Source organism: Suricata suricatta, chromosome 1, assembly GCF_006229205.1.
Source record: "Suricata suricatta isolate VVHF042 chromosome 1, meerkat_22Aug2017_6uvM2_HiC, whole genome shotgun sequence".
Classification (NCBI taxonomy): domain Eukaryota; kingdom Metazoa; phylum Chordata; class Mammalia; order Carnivora; family Herpestidae; genus Suricata; species Suricata suricatta.
In genome coordinates, this window is record NC_043700.1 from 151372163 (window position 1) to 151391456 (window position 19294).

At 36.4% G+C, this 19294-nt stretch overlaps 1 protein-coding gene across 3 annotated transcripts in view; it reads right to left on the minus strand.

Annotated features, from left to right (window-relative positions):
- CEP135 (centrosomal protein 135) overlaps window positions 1-19294 on the minus strand; it is a 64830-nt gene that overhangs the window by 24230 nt on the left and 21306 nt on the right. Inside the window, exons 10-14 of one of the 3 annotated variants that reach the window (XM_029945627.1) lie at window positions 17039-17259; window positions 16593-16664; window positions 12643-12795; window positions 11753-11905; window positions 7493-7570 (exon numbers count right to left, since the gene is read on the minus strand). In XM_029945627.1, the coding sequence (XP_029801487.1) occupies window positions 7493-7570; window positions 11753-11905; window positions 12643-12795; window positions 16593-16664; window positions 17039-17259 (677 nt within the window). Of the gene's footprint in view, window positions 1-7492; window positions 7571-11752; window positions 11906-12642; window positions 12796-16592; window positions 16683-17038; window positions 17260-19294 lie in introns of all 3 variants that reach the window. The other 2 variants (XM_029945635.1, XM_029945640.1) reach the window with 2 other exon arrangements.

Genomic DNA, 19294 nt, shown 5'->3' on the forward strand with positions numbered 1-19294 from the left:
TGTTTGCTGTATAATTGGATTTAATGAAATGTTTAGAGGTGCAGTAGGCATGACTTTGAGTAGATAATGAAAGAAAATGCAAAATGCTTATTGATTCATGATGTGGTTTCATCTTAGCTTGGGCAAACCATGCAGTATTTAATATATAGTAGCAGAATATTTACTATTGAAGCTTGAAAAGATGTGAGTTCTTTGTGTGCAATCTTTCATTTATGCATGTGAGAGGGTTTTCTTTTTTTAAATATTTTTGCATTGTAATACTTGTTTTGCTTATTGGTGGTGTTTGCTTATTTAATACGTTCCGTCAGGGACAGAAATAACATGTTTTTTTTTTCCTCCTAGGAAGTGTGTCTTGGGTTTTTCCCTTATTATTTTCTTTACTTTTTTTTTTCTCTTCTTTTTTTGGTGGTACGGGTGGTTATGTTTATTTTTTTTTCTTTTTTTTTAAGTTTTTATTTATTTTTGATACAGAGAGAGTCAGAGCATGAGGGGGGTGGAGCAGAGAGAGAAGGAGACGCAGAACCGGAAGCAGGCTCCAGGCTCTGAGCTGGCTGTCAGCACAGAGCCTGATGCGGGGCTCGAACCCACGAACGTGAGATCTGACCTGAGCCGAAGTCAGAGGGTTAACCAACTGAGCCACCCAGGCGCCCCGGTGGTTATGTTTAAATGAAGTTGCTTTTACAGCACCAAAGACTTAATCATCCATTTCCTATATAAAAGGTAGCTACTTTTTTGCATGGACCTCAAGTATATTGTAGTATAGAGGTGGAATTTAAGGAAAGGTATTAAGCAGGCTGTGTTTTAGCTTATGGGCAAGTAATAAATTGTATCATTTATCTTGAATGTATCATAGATAAGCTGCTATGTAACAATTGCCACTTCAGATAGCTGTGAAATTAGGTGATTAACTAGTTGTTACTTAACCTTCTAATTTCTGTATAAGTCTATTTACATGAATAGAAGTTGGGGTTTTGATTTTTTACTTTTCTGTTTGGAGTGTCATTGTAACTACTGTATTGTAAATCATGGAAAATAATTGCATATGTTAAAAAAAAAAAAAGAAGAGCCACTCATTGGAGGAAAAAACCAGCTAGATTTCTATTTTATTTTACATATAAAAATAAATTCTAAATGGAATAATGATCTAAAACTCAAAATTAAGAAATATTTGTAATAAATAGAAGTCTTCCAGTGAAAACCACACATATTTGATAGCCCCTCTATCTGGAAACAGTGCTAAAATGACAGTAAAGGAATAAAAGTTATACACTCATAAGGGCATAGAGAACAAGAAGGAAAACAAGAGTGGATGAATGACTTCAATAACTTGTGGAAGACAAAGAGTAGATAGAATAAGGACTCAGAGCGGAAGAAGGCTATAACCTAAAGCAAAGTTTCTGAAACTAGTAACTACTATTTGGAGCCAGGTAATCCTTTGCTGAAGGGGCCGACCTGTGCGTTGTGCATATAGAATGTTTAGCAGCATTCCAGGCTTCTGAGTAGGTGAGGCCTTCTAGCAGTATTTCCAGGTATGAGAAGCACCTTCTTCCCTAGTTGTGTCAACTGCAAATTTTCCAGATATTGCCAAATATCTCCTAGGAGGTGGAACTGACCCCAGGTGAGAAACACTGATCTAAAGTGACCAGAGTAGGTCAAATCAACTAGCTGATTTGCCCTGAAGAAATGCAACACATGAAGGCAGCAAGTGGTGGGCTGGGGTGAGGAAGAGAATTGAACATGGAGACTGGCTAAAAATCTATACTGGGACCATCACACACCAGAGTTCCTCCCACCTCTTTCTAGAAATTCTTCTTGGGAAGCAAAAATATAAATTTTAAAATAAATCAATAGAAGACTTAGAAGATAAAGTTGAGGAAATGTCCCAGAAAGAATAAAAAGTCAATATGAAAATAAGGGAGAAAGGATAAGAACCTCAGGTCTCTTTAGGAGGTCCAAAACCAACTAATAAAAGTTCCAGAGCGACACCAGGCCACCTCAGTAGGTAGAGCATGTGACTTTTGATCTGGGGGTCAAGGGTTCAAGCCCCATGTTGGGCATACAGCTTACTTAAAAAAATAAAAACAAGAACAAAAACAAAACAATGTTCCAGAGAGAGAAAATATAATAGTATAGTAAATTACCCAAGAAATTAAAAACACGAGGTAAGGAGAAAATTCTACTTTTCAGAGATAAAAACATGTTGGGGCGTCTGGGTGGCTTCGACTCAGATTATGATCTCGTGGTTCATGGGTTCAAGCTCCGCATAGGGTTCTGTGCTAATAGCTCAGAGCCTGAAACCTGTTTCAGATTCTGTGTCTCCCTCTCCCTCTGCCCCTCCCCTGCTTGTGCTCTGTCTCTGTCTCAAAAAATAAACAACAAAAAATTAAAAAAAAAAAGGTCAAAACATGTCATGTAGGAAACAGAAGAGTAGCAGACATCTCAAAGAAAGTTAAAACAGAAAACAGTATTCAAAATTTTTAGTGAAAATAATTTTCAAATCTAAATTTCCATATACCTAAGCTGAATCACAGATCAATTATGAAATGTGAATAAAGACATTCTCAGACAAGTAATGTACCAAAAAAATCTCCTCCCATGTATTCTTTTCCAGGAAACTGGAGAATGTGCTATAGCAAAATAAAGGGAAAAACTGAGAAAGAAAATATGAGACTCAATATAGGAGAAAGACAGGGAAATCCTTAAGAAAAATACATAGTTTACAACTGAACAAGAAGACAGAAAGCTCAATATGGAAAATCTTCAGTGGGAAACAACAGAACTGATGGGTTTGAATATTCAAAAAATATTGAAAGGCATGTGGTAGAGGTTGGAGTTCCTAACAAAAATTAGCAATGGGTTTAATGAAGACAGAAAAGTAACAAAAAGCAAAATGAAACAAAACAAAAGCAATAATTAACTCCAGGAAAAAAGATATGTAACAGAAAAGAGTTATCCCATTTGGCTAACCCATGAGTCATTATTAGTCATATAATATAGACAGTAACTACTAAAGTAAGTATATTATGTAATAAAATTATGTTTGAAGTAATTGGGGAAGAAAAAGGGAAGAGTGCTAAGTCATCACCTAATATCACAGAAATTCATTAAATAATCTTAAATCAATAAAGTAAGACTGAGCAATCACAAGTACATTATTTAGAAACAAGGAGGTAAACAACTGGAGTTAGAGGTTGTGAGTGGTAGTTTTGGGGATAAAGACGTAGGAAAGTAAACTTTTTTGTGGTCTTTTTTTGCATTAAAAATATTTCAAAATTCCTTGTACAAACAAGAGCCCATGTATAGTATAAAGAATAAAAAAAGAACATTTGTGTATCTATTATATTATCTGGCATAAAAATATATTACCTGAACCTTTAAACTACTTGTGAACAGTATGGATTCCTAAACAATATATAATTTAGGTGTGTGGATGTATATATGTGTATATATATATATTTTAATGTTTATTTATTTTTGATGAGGGGAGGAAGGGCAGAGAGAGGGGGCAAGAGAATCCCAAGCAGGCTTCACACTGACAGCAGTGAGCCCAATGTGAGGCTAGAACTCATGAACCATGAGATCATCATCAAACCAAAGTTGGATGTGTAACCAACTGAGCCACCCAGGCCCCCTAAGGTTTATATATTTTGAACATACTGTATGTTCTTTAACATTATATTTTTAAGATTCATGCACACTGATGTTTGCAGCAATTATTCATTTTCACTGCTTTGTAATACTTCACTGTATGAAATACTACCCCCATTTATCTATTTTCCTCAAAACTGACTTCCTCTATTTATCTATTTTCCTCAAAACTGACTTCAAGATTGTTTTTTGTTTTCTACCAGGGAGTTAATTATTTTAGGCTTTGTGAGCCCTATGGTCTGCTGCCATTACTCCGTTATAATATAAAAACAGCTACCAGCAATGTGTAACAAATGAACATGGCTGTGTTCTAATAAAAACTTTATTACAAAGACAGATTAGAGGCCACAATTGTTTGGGGGCCACAGTTCGCTGACCTCCAAGCAGGGTTCATGTGTAGAAATGAATTTGCTGGACCAAAGAATATGCCTTTGCTAGATAGTGCCAAAATATCCTTTAAAGGGGTACCAGTTTGTACTTTCTGACACTACATATATTTATTAAAGTGTTATACCTTGTTAATTTCTGATGTGATATAATTTTCTCATAGATGTAAAGTGTTTTCACTATGTTTTAGTTTGTATTTCTTCTATTACTGAGCTAGAACCCCTTTTATGTTTATTAACCATTTGTAATTTCTTCTGCCATAAAGTGTCAATTCATGTCTTCTGTTGAGTTTTTTTTTTAGGTTAAATGTACGGTACATTTCTCTCAGTGGATTGTCTTTTCAATTTATAGCTATTTGGTGAACAAAGAAGTTCTTGTCAATGTGGCCCCATTTATCTGGTTTCTTTCATTTGTGTTTAGAAGCATACATTCTGGCAGCAGACCCTTGCTGGTTGTGTGATGTTAGGCAAACTTCCTCTCTGCCTCAGTTTCTTTATGAAGTAAAAATAACATTAGCATTTACTTCCTATGATTATCAGAATTAAAATTACATAAAATGTTAACAAAGTGCCACAGTAAATGCTATATAAATGATTACTGTTATTGTTATTTCCCCAACATCAAAAAGATTTTCTCCTGTATTTTCTTTCAAAACTCGTCACTATTTTTTGAACATTCAAAATTTCAAGTAAACTTAAACTGATTTTTGGGTATAGATATTTGAGATAGGATGCAATTCCTTTTTTTTTTTTTTTAAGTTTATTTATTTTTGAGAGAGAGCACATGTATGTGAGCAGTGGAGGGGTAGAGAGAGAGGAAGACAGAAAATCCCAAGCAGGCTCTGTGTTGTCAGCATGCCCCAAGTGGGACTCAATCCCACAAACCATGAGATCACAACCTGAGCTGAAATCCAGAATCAACACTTAACTGATTGAGCCACCCAGGCACCCTCTAATTCTTTTTTAATATATATATAACATGAATAGCCAAGTGTCCCAGAAACAATTACTGAATAATCCTTCCTTTTCCCATTGATCTGAGTCCTTAATATATCAAGTTTTCATATATTTGTGGGTTTACTATCTACTGGATTTTAGCATTCCCTTTTAATCCTGGTGATCTACCACTCTATATTAATTACTGACCCCAAAGGCTTCATACTGGTAGGATAAGTCCCACCCATGGTCTTCTTTAAATAATCTCTTTGTGATTTTTAGCTATGTTTCCACATAAAATTTAAAATCTATTGTCCATTTTCACACACGCGTGCTTGCGCATGTGCGCGCCACCTTAAGATTTCAGCTGAAATTACATCAATCCTATAGATCAATTTGAAGAGAATTTACATTCTTTTTATAAATTCGATACAGCTCTCCACTTATTTAAGTCTTCTTTAATGTCTCTCAAAAAGGTTGTACAATATTCTTTATAAAGGTCCTGCAAATTCATACATAAGTATCTTATACTGCTTATCTCTATTAAAATGGTATGGATTTTCTTTTTATTTATCTTCTTTGGGATTTGTCATCTCCCAGTATTCACTGTCCATCTGGAATCCGAGGATTCCTATGTTTTAAAAATACCTAGAAAATTATCAGTCGTCATCTTTTCAAATACTACCTATCTCACATTCTATCATTTTCCTACAATTTTGACTATATACATGTGAGAGTTTCTCACTTTATTCTCTAAGGCTTTAACTTACTTTACATTTTCTATATCCCAATCTCTTTCCAATCCAATGACTTCTAGTACTTCAGATCATCTATTTTTCAGTTCATTAATTTTCACTACTTTCAGCTTCTGGGCAAGCTGGAGTGACAGGGACCCTTCCATCTGAACTAATTAAAAATTGGACAAGATACATGAAACAATGATTTTCCAGATACTGAACATCAGGCAATGATGGACAGTGACCCTTGAGGGACAAGAAACAAATGATATGAGCCCTATGAGCTTACTGCTTCAAGAAAATCCAGGCTGTGGCACAGGGAAAGGAACTCAGGTGAAGGCTGGCTGTTCCCCCCCTAAGTTCAGAAGACAAGACTGAGAGTCAAGGGAGGCCAAAGCAGTTAGGGTTTGCAGAGCATATACTGGAGGAGAGCTACAGAGACTGAAAGCTTCAGAGATCTTTTAAAGGTACTCCCTGAGTGCAGAGTTCAACAGAGGAAGCTACCCAAGGCCAGAGAAAAATACCGTCGAAAAGTTAAAGGAATAATACTCAGGGTTTATGTAGGCCTGGAATAATTCCCATTCCCATAAATCATTTGAAAACCTCATAGTTCATGGGGCAATACTCAAAATGGTGTACTCAAAATGGTTTTGTCCCAGTAGTGGAACAAATTAATCCAGGACTAAATGCTACTCTGGTCCCAACTAATGACGCTTAAAAGCAAAACTGAAAAGGCTCAAGCTACTTTCATCTATGTAACTATATCCAAGAACAAACCTCAAAAATATTTACAGGAATCTACCAAGAAGGTAAAATTCACAACATCTGACATATATAGTTACCAGGAATGCAAAGAATCAAAAAAATATAACCCATGACGAGGCAAAAAAAACAAAAACAAAAACAAAAAACAACGAAACAAAAAAAAACAACCCAAACCAACTGACCCAAAGTTGATAGAAACAGATGACAGAATTAGTAGAGATGGTAAATAAAAACAGTGAAGACAGAGTAAATTCGTCAAAATGAAATACCAAAAGAAAAAAAAGACTGCCAGAATACATGTCAATTTATTAAAAATATTCTATATATAGAGAAAGCAATAAGGAATGAAAATAAATTTCATTTTTTCCTCCATGTCTGTATAATGATTTTTTAAAAAAGAACATTACATCAATAATCATAAAGAACAAAACAACAATCATAACTAATATCTACTGAAGGCTTAAAACACGCCAGTGATTCTTCTAAGTTCTTGACATACATTAACTCATTTAATCTTCACAAAAAGTACTAGCACCATTCCCACTTTACAAATAAAGAAACCGAGGGATGGAAAATTTGAGTAGCTTACCTACGGGTCATAGGTAACAGAGATGGATATGAACCCAAGTAGTCAGCATCAGAGTACACATTCCAAATAACTGTTATATAGCATCTCTAGCATACCATTTTGTAATTTTATCTTTTATTTTAATGTTTATTTGAGAGAGAGAAAGCTAGCAAGAGCAACCAGTGGGGAAGGGCAGAGAGAGAGGGGGATACAAAGGATCTGAAGTGGACTCTGCACTGACAGCAGAGCCCCCAAGGTGGGGCTCGAACTCACGAACTGTGAGATCATGACCTGAGCCAAAGTCAGACACTTAACCAATTGAGCCACCCAGGTGCCCCACTACTTTGTTATTTCAAAAACATACAGTATAGGGGCGCAGATAGTACAGTATGTTGAAACTATAACAAAATAGCTATTCAGACAATATACCCCAAATCCAGTTTGATAATTACCTGATGGTTAACACGGGTCAAATGTTCAATAGTTTTCTCTAATTTTGATTTTTCAAAAATACTCATTTCCTGGAGATTCTGAAAAACAATTTTATAGAAGATGTTCATTCATGTCAGGTAACAAAATTACCAGAGTAAACAAGTCTACAGCACTATTCTATTTGTATTATAACATGGAAATGTTTTAGAAAGAAAATCATTAGACATTTTCCATAATGCTTTGGGTTGAAAAAAAGAGGGACAGGAGTTTCTTATCTTTTATATTCTACCTCCATGTGTAATTGTAACAAAAGATACAGAATGGTATGGATTTGTTTTTAAAGATTTATATACATCAGTCCATTAGCACAACTATAAAGGAAAAAACCCCAGCAAGTTAAGTAAGATCAGGAGTATGCCCTAATAAGGGATGTCAGAGGAACAGAGTGCAAAGAATAAATCATAAAGACAAAGGAACAGAATACTACAGGGCCATGCAAGAGATCAGAATTTCAACAATGGGCTGGTCAACAATGTAAACAAGTACTATTTCTATGGTTATGTTGCCTTATCCAACTATTGCTGATGCTAAGTGTAGGACAAGTGATATAAGTTGGTGTTCTCTGAGAATTTTTCTAGTGTGGATTCATAGTTCTATCCATGTTACTCGTTAAAAACAAACAGACACCCGATGTTTGGATGACATAACTGGTTGGAAGGGTCACTGTGCTTTATTCATTTTTCGTTTATTAAATCATTTAACCAGTACTGAGTACCTACTATATACCAAGCACCAAGCAAGGCATTAGGAATACATAGTGAGTAAAATGGATAAATCCTCTGACATCACAGTTACCAAAGCCTAGTAGAAAAGACAAACCTTAAACAAGACAGTATATAAAATCATGAATATTCTGCTAGGAAAAGGAACTTTATAGCAAAAGGAAATCTGGAGCCTAAAGTTCACTTCCTTGAGGAAATAATGTTTAACCTGGCTCTAAAGGATGAACTGGAATTAGCCAGGTGAGGGCACTCAAAGAGGTGAATGATTTTTCAATAGCCTATGTAGAAACCTGGGGGCAAAAAGAAGTCCATTAAGCTTGGAGTCTGAAAATGAGGGGTGGGAAATGGGGGAGATAACTTTGGGGAAAAGAAGTCCAGACCTTGAAGTAGGCAAAAGCCAGTCACTGAAGTCTTTGAAAACAGTTAATAGATTTTAAATAGGAAGTGATGTGATTAGATTTGTATCTCTGAAAGATGACTCTAACTTCAGTGTAAAATACAGATTTGAGAGGTTGCTAATACATAAATACAGCTGAGAGAGAATAATGGCCAGATCAGGATGGCAGAGGAGTAATGGAAAGAAGTAGACAGATTTGAGAGAAACTAATGTGAGCTCAGGAGCCAGACTCCACGTGACCTCATAGTTAGGTGATCTTGGACAAATTATTTAAACTCATCGTAACTCAGAGACCACATCTGTAAGCATTACCTATCTGTAAAGGCAATTATGAAGATTTACTAAGAGAGGGCATGTAAAATGCACTTAGAACAGAACCTCCTGGGGCGCCTGGGTGGCTCAGTCAGCTGAGTGTCCAGCTTCGGCTTAGGTCATGATCTCATGGTTCATGGGTTCGGGCCCTGCGTCAGGCTCTGTGCTGACAGCTAGCTCAGAGCCTGGAGCCTTACTTCAGATTCTGTGTCTCCCTCTCTCTCTGACTCTCCCTTGCTCATGCTGTTTCTCTCTCAAAAATAAATAAAACATTAAAAAAAAAATTTAGAACAGAGCCTCCCACATGAAAAGGGCTTAATAAATGTTAAATACTACTTAAGAGGTAGCACAAACAGGACTTGATGATTGATTGAGGGAGCTTTAAGGGAGAGAGGGGTCCGTGATGAGGCCTAGTTTGACATCTGGGTGGGTGACGGAATAACAGGAAATACAAGACGAAGCGTTAAGGATTGAGATGGTTAGTTTTAAGTAAAAGACCTAGTGTAAAATCGTAAATCCTGCCTCCTACAATCTAGAAAGATTCTGGTAATATGAATATCACTTTTTCTGAGCTTTTAGTACTACTGCATTTTTTAATCCTGTTTTTACATTCCTTGGTCCTTTCAACAAATATGGAAAGAATAAATCAGTAGCTTGTGCTAAAAGTTGCCATATTGCACAGAAGTTTTCCATTTGGTAATTTTAACACTTATTTTTATAAGAAAGCACATTCTGGAAGGCAGTATTCCAAAAGATCCCAATTAAAAGTATTCTGTTGGGGTAAAATTTTAACTGAAAATGTATGACATAAAGACTACCATTATAATGCTTTAAATGTCCTCATTCCTAACTTTAGGTACTGATTTCTAAGCATTAATTCAATAATACCTACTAAAAGTAAACTACACAGTCCATAATACTAACAATAATAGCTATGTTGAGTTCTTGTAATATTCCGAACTCTATCAAGTGCTTTATGTACATTAACATATTTTTTGGAGATAATAAAAGAAAACATAAAATACTGTGTCTAAATAGGATGTCAAAAGCACAAACAACAAAAGAAAAAATACATACATGTATTTTTCACATGGACTCTATCAAAATTAAAAACTCTTGTGCTTTAAAGGACACCATTAAGAAAATGAAAAGGCAACCCACAGAATGGGGTTGCAAATCATATATCTGATAAGGGGCTTGTACTAAGAATATGTAAAATACTCTTACAGTATTATTGTGTCAATAATAATGACACAATAACCCTATGTAAAAATGAACAAAGCAATGAATAGACATTTCTTCAAAGATGACATACAAATGGCTAAATAAGCACATGAAAAGATGCCTGAAATTATTAGCTATCAAGGAAATGCAAATCAAGACCACAACGGATACTACTCTATACCCACCAGCATGATGATAATAAAGAAGACAAATAATAACATGTGTTGGTGAGGATATGGAGAAATTAGAACTCTTATACAATGTTGGTGGGAATATAAATGTTACAGTTGCTTTGGAAAACAGCCTAGCAGTTGCTCAAATTGTTATGGTTATCATATTAACCTAGGTATATACCTAAGATTAAATGAAAACCTACATAAACAAAAAGTTGTACATGGATGTTCACAGCATCATTATTCAAAATAGCTTAAAAAGTAGAAACCACACAAATGAAAATTAAAATGTTGTCTATCCATACAATGGAATATTATTCCATAATAAAAAGGAATAAAGTATTAAAATGTATACTACATGGATGAACTTGAAAACATTATGCAAAGTGAAAGAAACCATAAGATAAAAAAACCACATACTGAATGATTCAATTTATATGAAATGTTCAGAGTAGGCAAATCTACAGGTTCAGAAAGTAGCTTTGTGATTACCTAGGCCCGAAGAGGCTGGGGGGAAATGGAGAATGGTTGCTAATGGGTTCAGTGTTTCTTTTCGACGTAATGAAAATGCTCTAAAATTGACTGTGGTGATAGGCTGAACAAGTCTGTGAATATACAAAACCACTGATTTGTACACTTTAAATGGGTGAACTGAATGGCATGTGAGTATCTCAATAAAGTTTTTTTTTTTAATTTTTTTCTTAATGTTTTATTTATTTTTGATACAGAGAGAGACAGAGCATGAGAGGGGGAGGGGCAGAGAGAGAAGGAGACACAGAACCGGAAGCAGCTCCAGGCTCTGAGCTAGCTGTCAGCACAGAGCCTGATGCGGGGCTTGAACCCACGAACCTGAGATCTGACCTGAGCCGAAGTCAGAGGCTTAACCGACTGAGCCACCCAGGCGCCCCCTCAATAAAGTCTTTTAACAACAACGACGACAAGAAAATGCCCCTCCACATGAGGAACTTCCTATTGAGATCAGAGGTAGGAAATTTCCTGTAAAGAACCAGATAACAAATATTTTAGGCTTTGTGAGCCGGTTTCTGCTGCAATACTCAACTCTGCACTGCAGCACAAGAGAAGCCACACAGAATACCATGGTAAACGGATGAGCGTGGTATTCCACCAACACTGACCAGTAATGACATTTGAATTTCATAGTTTTTGTGTGTTATGAAATCCTTTTTATAGGACTTAAAAATGTAAAAATCATTCTTAGCACATGGTCATACAAAAACACAATGGTCTGGATTTGGCTCATGTGTCATTGTTTGCCAGCTCCCTAATCTAGCTGTACATTCTAAATAATCACTTTACAGGAAAATATATCTATAAAGATCTCTATTTTCTCTATAAATTCCCTTTCAAAAATAAGTCGATCTTATTACTTACTTTAAATTTTTCTTTTAAAGCTTCTTTTTCTGCCACAATCCTTCTTAAGTCAGATAATGCAAGTTCTTTTTCCTTTTCCATAAGACTAATAAAATTATGGGAGACTGTGGTTTGGGTTGATTCTTGTCTTAGTGCATGTAACTGTTCCTGAGCCTTAAAGAATTAAAAGATATTTATAAATAAGAAATGCTTTGGATATGCTCCCATGTGAAAAAAAATTAAAAAAAGGCAAACTAAACACATGCTACCTTTGCTCTCTTCCCAAATCTAAACAAAATGAATACAGGGATAAAAATAACAACAACAACAACAAAACCCAAAAAGACAAAGAGATTCAGGGGAAATGCAAGCTACAGAATTTTGGAAACCAGACAGCAGATGGACAATTAGTAATTAAGTAAGCAGACCCAAGAAAGCTAAACTCCAAGCCAACAGTGGGGAAAGCCCAGAAATGAATCAATTTGTAACTGCAGATTCCAAAAACAGTTCAACTTAACCTTTTAACTTATATTTTCTTCTTTCTCTCTCAATGGAATTTCCTGAGAAATTGGTATGGAACAAATATACCGAATCATGAAAGCTACCCACTGTTTGACAGACTACTAACACATCTGAATCCCAAGGATAAACTTGGCTCAGAGTAAGGCTAAGACCTGTTCCAGTAATTTTAGAAGAGATTATCTCTAACAGACCTGACACACAGACTAGACAAGAGGAAGAATATAAAAAAATAATAGATATATTTGCTTTAGGTAAAGGATGATAATAATAGATAATTCTAATTATGGAGTATCACAAGGTCCATATATTACAGTAATTTAAAAGATTTATACTGGTTCCCTTATAGTTAAACTATTCTATATAATTTGTTGGCTTAATCAATTTCTTACTTCATTATATAAGACACTTAGTTTATCTCTTTCTGCTGTCAATAATTTAACATTGGACTGTATATCCTCCATACGTCTTTCAAATCTTTCCAGCATATGCTGAAGTTCATCTCTTTCTCTTATGATCAGATGAATTTCGGAGTTGTAATCACCCTGAAATACAATTTAAAAACAGAAGTTATCATTTGTTATAATTATCACCATATGGTTGTCACAGGATGCTGGTAATGACAGTGACTAAATAATGCTACCAGATAAAAAGAACACAATTTTTTATCCACAATGAGAACAGGAGATGAGAGTGCAGGCAGTATTGGGGCAAATCTCCTGGCCTTCAAATGCCCACTCCCAATGATACCACATGATCGGATCTCATCAGAGGCCTCAACTGTCCTTCTCCTGGAGTTGTTTATAATAGTTAGTAACTAGGAACTTGTTAGATGTGCAAGTTCTGTAGGCCCACCCCAGACAGACTAAATCAGAAACTGTGGGCACAGGGCCCAGGAACTATGGCTTATCAAGCCCTCCACGTGATTCTCGTGGACGCTAACTATTGGGAACCACCAGATTACAACCCACTCCAGGGGAGGGAGTAGGAGGGTATGTGTGTGTCTGCTCACCCACTGCAAGTTAACTATTATAGCCTAGCACATTCCTCAGTGTTGTTTTTTTTTTATTGACTCTAATATCAGTTTCCCGGCCACACCAACCTCCCCACCTGTTCCAGCCACAACCTATGTGAGGTCTATTTTTGCAATGAGATAAATATAAATATTTCTACTGGGAGTATACATTAAGGATGTTAATTAAATAAGCAACTACTTCCAACATTTCTAAAACAGAATTATGCCTATTATTCTAGTCCAATTCAAAAGACGTGCTATCTTCACAACTATAGTGGAAAATAAAGGTGGTAAATGTCGACTTGGAATCATAAGATATCTTAGCTTTAAAGTACTCATTGCAGAAGCCCCAGGTAGATATAATCTGATAATCTGGTACCCTGGAAAGCATTCTGATCTATGTTATTCACTATCTACTGTGCACATAACCATGTCCAATGTAGACTTGGTATCTCTAAGTACCCCTAACCTGCCACTTGGAAATAAGTTATCCTTTTGGTTAAGCAAGCAAAATCAAGGCATAATGGGTGAGGTTAGTCATCTGGACACTTTAAGAGACGTTTTACAGGACTAAAGCAGGTTAGGGTTTGAGGACTTAATTAAGGCTTAGATAACTGTAAGAGAAAATCTGTAATCTAACCATATCTACATAAAAATCTTACAAAACAGAGGTGATTTATACAGATTTTAGAAAAGGAGAATTCTGTGAATAAAGATTTAACAGTCCTGCAGATGTGGCCATTGAGCACTAGAACAAAGCAGAGCTGAGCCTTGTATTGTCCAGTTGCACTAGAACCACAGATATGACCATGGCTAACAAAATTCAGCAGGCCAGGGCAAAAGCCCAGAAGTGAGGGGCTCATTCTGCACATGTCCCTGAGCTCTAGGCTTGGCAGAAGTGTCGCTGCTCATCCAGCTTCTCCCCCAAAGCTAAGCTGAAGATCTGGGATGAGGTGGGAGCTGGGGGTCTGGTTATAAAGAAAGTTGGGACTTTAAAAAAAAAAAAGATTTGACAATCTATTTTTTTTTAATTTTTAACATTTATTTTTGAGAGACAGAGAGAGACAGATCATGAGCAGGGGAGCGGCAGAGAGAGAGGGACACACAGAATTGGAAACAGGCTCCAGGCTCTAAGCTGTCAGCACAGAGCCCAATGTGAGGCTCAAACCCACGAACCGTGAGATCATGACCTGAGGTTATCCATTCATTTGGCCTTCTTAAGCAGAACTCTAGCTCTTTTCTAAATATATCCTGTATGGACATAAATATGCAGGTATTTATATTTGTGTTCATAAATAATTGTTAATAACTCCCTTATCCCACTCTATCATTCCTACCACACAAGTACACAAGCTCATACACACATGTAAAATACTAAAGCCTACAAGCACAGGAACTATGTCTTCTTTGTCTCATGTCCAAGTGCTTAGTTCATAGCTGGCACTCAGTATGTATCTGCTCAACTGAACCTAACTTTGTACCTAGACCTGATGTGCTTTGAATCAGCAAATAATAAGATGAAATATCTACTAGGAACTAGGTGTTATGCTGGGCCCTTATGATCTCATGTAACCTCTACAAGAGGTTGAGTTACGTTCCCCATTTTGTAAATGAGGAAATAGGGGTTCCATGAAGTGAGGGAACTTGTCCATAGTCATAAAAACAGTTTGTGGAGTTGTAACTTCTATCAGGCCTCCAACTCTAAAACCCTTTCCACTACCACTACAACCAAACCTCACAACTGGAACCATAGTGAGTACAAGGTAAGAGGAGGCAGTGCCCACCCTACAGATAGCAGAGAATCAACAGGTGTATTTTTGACAAAGATCACTGATACTAAAAATAGCAATTTTTTCATGAGTTACTGCAATCCCAAGAAACTGTGCCTAACAGTTTGTCATAAAGCAGAAGTTGAAAACTCATAGCTTGTACCAAACCAGCTTCAGAGAGGTCTTTGTTGTTTGCCATGTAGTTTCTAAACATGTTGAAAATACCCAAATTGAGATGCAGGTGCACTCTCTAGTGCCCAGAGTCACAACTTGTTTTACCCACCACCCATTTCAGACACATACACACCCACGATTCCCTACCATTCCTGCAACTTATTATCAGATTTCCAAAATATTCTGAATACCTTTCTAAACTTTAGAAAATGAATTGTTTATCTGAGTCAGTTAACACTAGAACATCTTAAGAAAATAATTGAAGGGGTAAGAGTCTCTCCTAATACCAATATCTCTCGTTTATTTTTCAATTGTGAATCCCTACCAAGGAGTTAATGAAATCAAGTATTTAGGTTAAAAGCTTTGAGATATTTTCCTACTCAGTTTTATTTAATAAATACTTGATTAAACTAATCAACCATTTTGTGGAAGATTCTTCTACGCAACAAAGGTGATCAATTCAGTGATTTATTTTTTCTGAGCCCTAAGTATACATGGGGCTTAAAAAAACAACTCAGTAACACATAAATAAACTTACACAATATTTCCCACCAATTCCCTCTGCTTGTAACAGACAAACATAGCATAGTGTTTCTACTGACACCAGTAAATCAAATTCAGCCATTAGCCAATGAGGTTAAAAAAAAAGTCTAACCATAAAACAACCTAAAAACATTTGACAATGGACACAGGATCTTCACGAAAAAGATCAAACAAGCAAATTCAGCCAAGTCTGAATTTTTTATAATTTTTTTTTAAATTTATTTTTGAGAGACAGAGAGCAGCAGTGCGAGCAGGGGAGGGCCAGAGAGAGAGAGGGAGACAGAAAATCCAAAGCAGGCTCCAGGCTCTGAGCTAGCTGTCAGCACAAAGCCTGACGCGGGGCTCGAACCCACAAACCGTGAGATCATGACCTGAGCCGAAGCCGGCCGCTTAACCGACTGAGTCACCCAGGCACCCCATGAATTTTTTAAACCCATTATCTTCATGTATATGTCACAGTGCTTTGATATTTTTAAACATTTGAAATGAAATGTTTTGAGTTTTAACTTTACTCCCAACTTCCCCTAATTTTATCTAGTGTGTATGTAGATAATGTTAGTATCATAAGCCTCCAGGACTCCTGTAGCTCCAAAGCTTAAAAAAAAAAGGAAAAACCTGATGATGAATTCAAATTATATTCATAAAACACTGAAAATACTTGAGACCTAAAACAGAGACACACAGTTTTAAATCTCCCATGAACCACGGTTAAGTGTGCCCAGTTTCAGACCAGCGGCTTATAGGAGACAAAGGGGCTGGCCCGCCCCACACGTCCTCCCACCCACCCTCCCCTGCTGCATGGTTAACATGGAAGACGTCCAGTGTGTCCAACGTGACCCACCTTCCTAACTGGTCCAAGGCTGGGAACAGTCTGAAGCCATGTTTTCTGCCATGTGGACAAAGCCATTTTGCTCTGAGAAGGAAAATGCAGCTGATAACAAGAGTAAAGAATAGAAAGAAAGGAAATGTCCAGTAGCATGAATTACTGGTTCCAGTTTCTGGAAGCCCAGATGTCCCTGCACTTACCCTACACGCTTAATGAGCTATTCAATCTTTCCTTAATTTCCAAAAATCAGTATGTTATACATTGTTCTTAAGTAGTTTTCCTAATAAATGCAATGTCCCTACAGCATAGGTCATTTAAGAAAACAAGAATCAAAATGAAGAAAAACTTTTAAAAAGCAAGTGTGAATAATAAAGTTATATTTAATACAATAATAACACCAGAAAAGTTTGTTCATAAAAATTCACTCTTGTCTGTTAGTCATCTTTAAAAAGAGATATTACCTTTTCTAGTGCTTTAAATATTGGAATTTTTTCACGTGTAGAATTTGTAGAATAAGATCTTCGCTGTATTATATGTTGGAGTCTTTCCAGCTCTTTCTTATAAAAATCTCGTTCTTCTTCTATACCTTTCAGAAACGTATCTAAACGAGAGGGTGACTTGTCTCGACGTTTTATTCCATGTTCCAGCCTCATCCTTTCAACTTCCAGAGTAAGTTCTCTTTCTGTAAATTAATTAAATATTAAATCAGTATTGGATGTAAATTGTACAAATAAATTATATCAACAAGTTTTAGAACATAAGCTACTAAAAATCATTAAGTTTTGTGTATCAACTCGTGCTCATCATGACAAGTGCACTCCTTAATCGCCACCACCTATTTAACCTATTCTCCTACCCACCGCTGCTCTGGTAAACATCAGTTTGTTTCTTTTTTTTCAAGATTTTATTTTTAAGTAATCTCTACACCCAACATAGTGCTTGAACTCACAACCTCAAGATCAAGAATCACATGCTCTTCTGACTGAGCCACCCAGGTCTGTTTTGCCTTTCTCTCTTTTTCCCTTTGCTCATTTGTTTTATTTCTTAAATTCTGCATATGAATGAAATCATATGGCATTTGTTTTTCTCTGACTTATTTCACTTAGCATAACACTCTCTAGCTCCATCCATGTTGTTGTTAATAGCAAGATTTCATTCTTTTATATTCCATTGTATAGATATACCACCTCTTCTTTATCCATTTACCAATTGATGGGCATTTGGGTTCTTTCCATAATTTGGTTACTGTAAATAATGCTGCTATAAACATCGGGGTACATGTATCCCTTTGAGTATTTTTGTATTCTTTGAGTAAATACTTAGTAGTATGATTGCTGGATTATAAGGTACTTCTATTTTTAACTGTTTGAGGAAACTCTGTACTGTTTTCCACAGTGGCTGTACCAGTTTACATTCCCACAAACAGTGCTGGAGGATTCCCCTTTCTCCACATCCTCATCAGCACCTGTTGTTTCTTGTGTTGTTGATTTTAGCCTTCTGACAGGTTTGATATGATATCTCATTGTAGTTTTGATTTGCATTTTCATGATGGTGAGTGATGATGAGCATCTTTTCTTTTTATTTTTTTTTTAAAGTTTATTTGAAAAAGAGAGAGAGAGAGAGAGAGAGAGAGAGAGAATCCCAAGCAGGCTCCACAACATCAGCGCAGAGCCTGATGTGGAGCTCAAACCCATGAACCATGAGATTATGACCTGAGCCAAAGTCAGACACTTAACTGACTAAGCCACCCAGGCTTTCCTGATGAGTATCTTTTCATGTGTCTGTTTGCCATCTATGTATTTTTTGGAAAGATGTCTATTCATGTCTTCTACCCACTTTGTAACCTGATTATTTGTTTTTTGGGTGTTGAGTTTTATAAATTCTTAATATATTTTAGATACTAACTCTACCAGATCTGTCATTTGCAAATATCTTCTCCTATTCCACAGGTTGCCTTTTAGTTTTATTGATTATCTCCTCTGCTATGCAGAAGCTTTTTATTTTGATGTAGTCCCAATAGTTCATTTTTCCTTTTGCTTTCCTTGCCTCAGGAGACAAATCAGGGTGAGCATATTCAAAGGACAAAAACAGTACAGACTAAAGTTATGGAAAGGAGACAATTAATATGCAGGGTTTTAAAATTAGAGATCCAGAGAACAGATGGAGGCAGTGGCCTTTTCTAAGAGGGACACACTTCCACAGTAACAGGAAGGAAGATAAAGATGGACAGTTTAAGATCTGGGGACAGGAAACTGCCAGAAGGCTTCCCTGATGGCTTCCATTCTCTTAGGGAACCTGAAGATCGCCTGCTCAGAATGGGAAGTGGAATGAAAGTCTCAGGCTTATTGAGAATGGAAAACCTTTGAAATGTTCCCTGCTGAGAGTAGGGATTCAAGGGGTAAGAAATACAGAGTAAGATTTCCACACATCACTGAGTGTGCTGATGAGGGTCAGGAACATCTAATTTTCAGTGCTATTGACGTGTCTGGTGCATACACATGCAGTGCTTAATTGTTCATGTGTAAATGTATAAAGGGTAAATATCTGGGTTGGCCTGTGCCTGGATTTTTGGCAGGGGGTTGCATTTGCAACAAAGAGAAACAGGGAGTTCCATATATCCGCAAGATCACATTGAAATGACAGGCCACCGCTAGCTATGAAAGGAAGTAAACTGCAAACTTCTATACACAAGTCCAAGCACTTTAATGTATTAACCC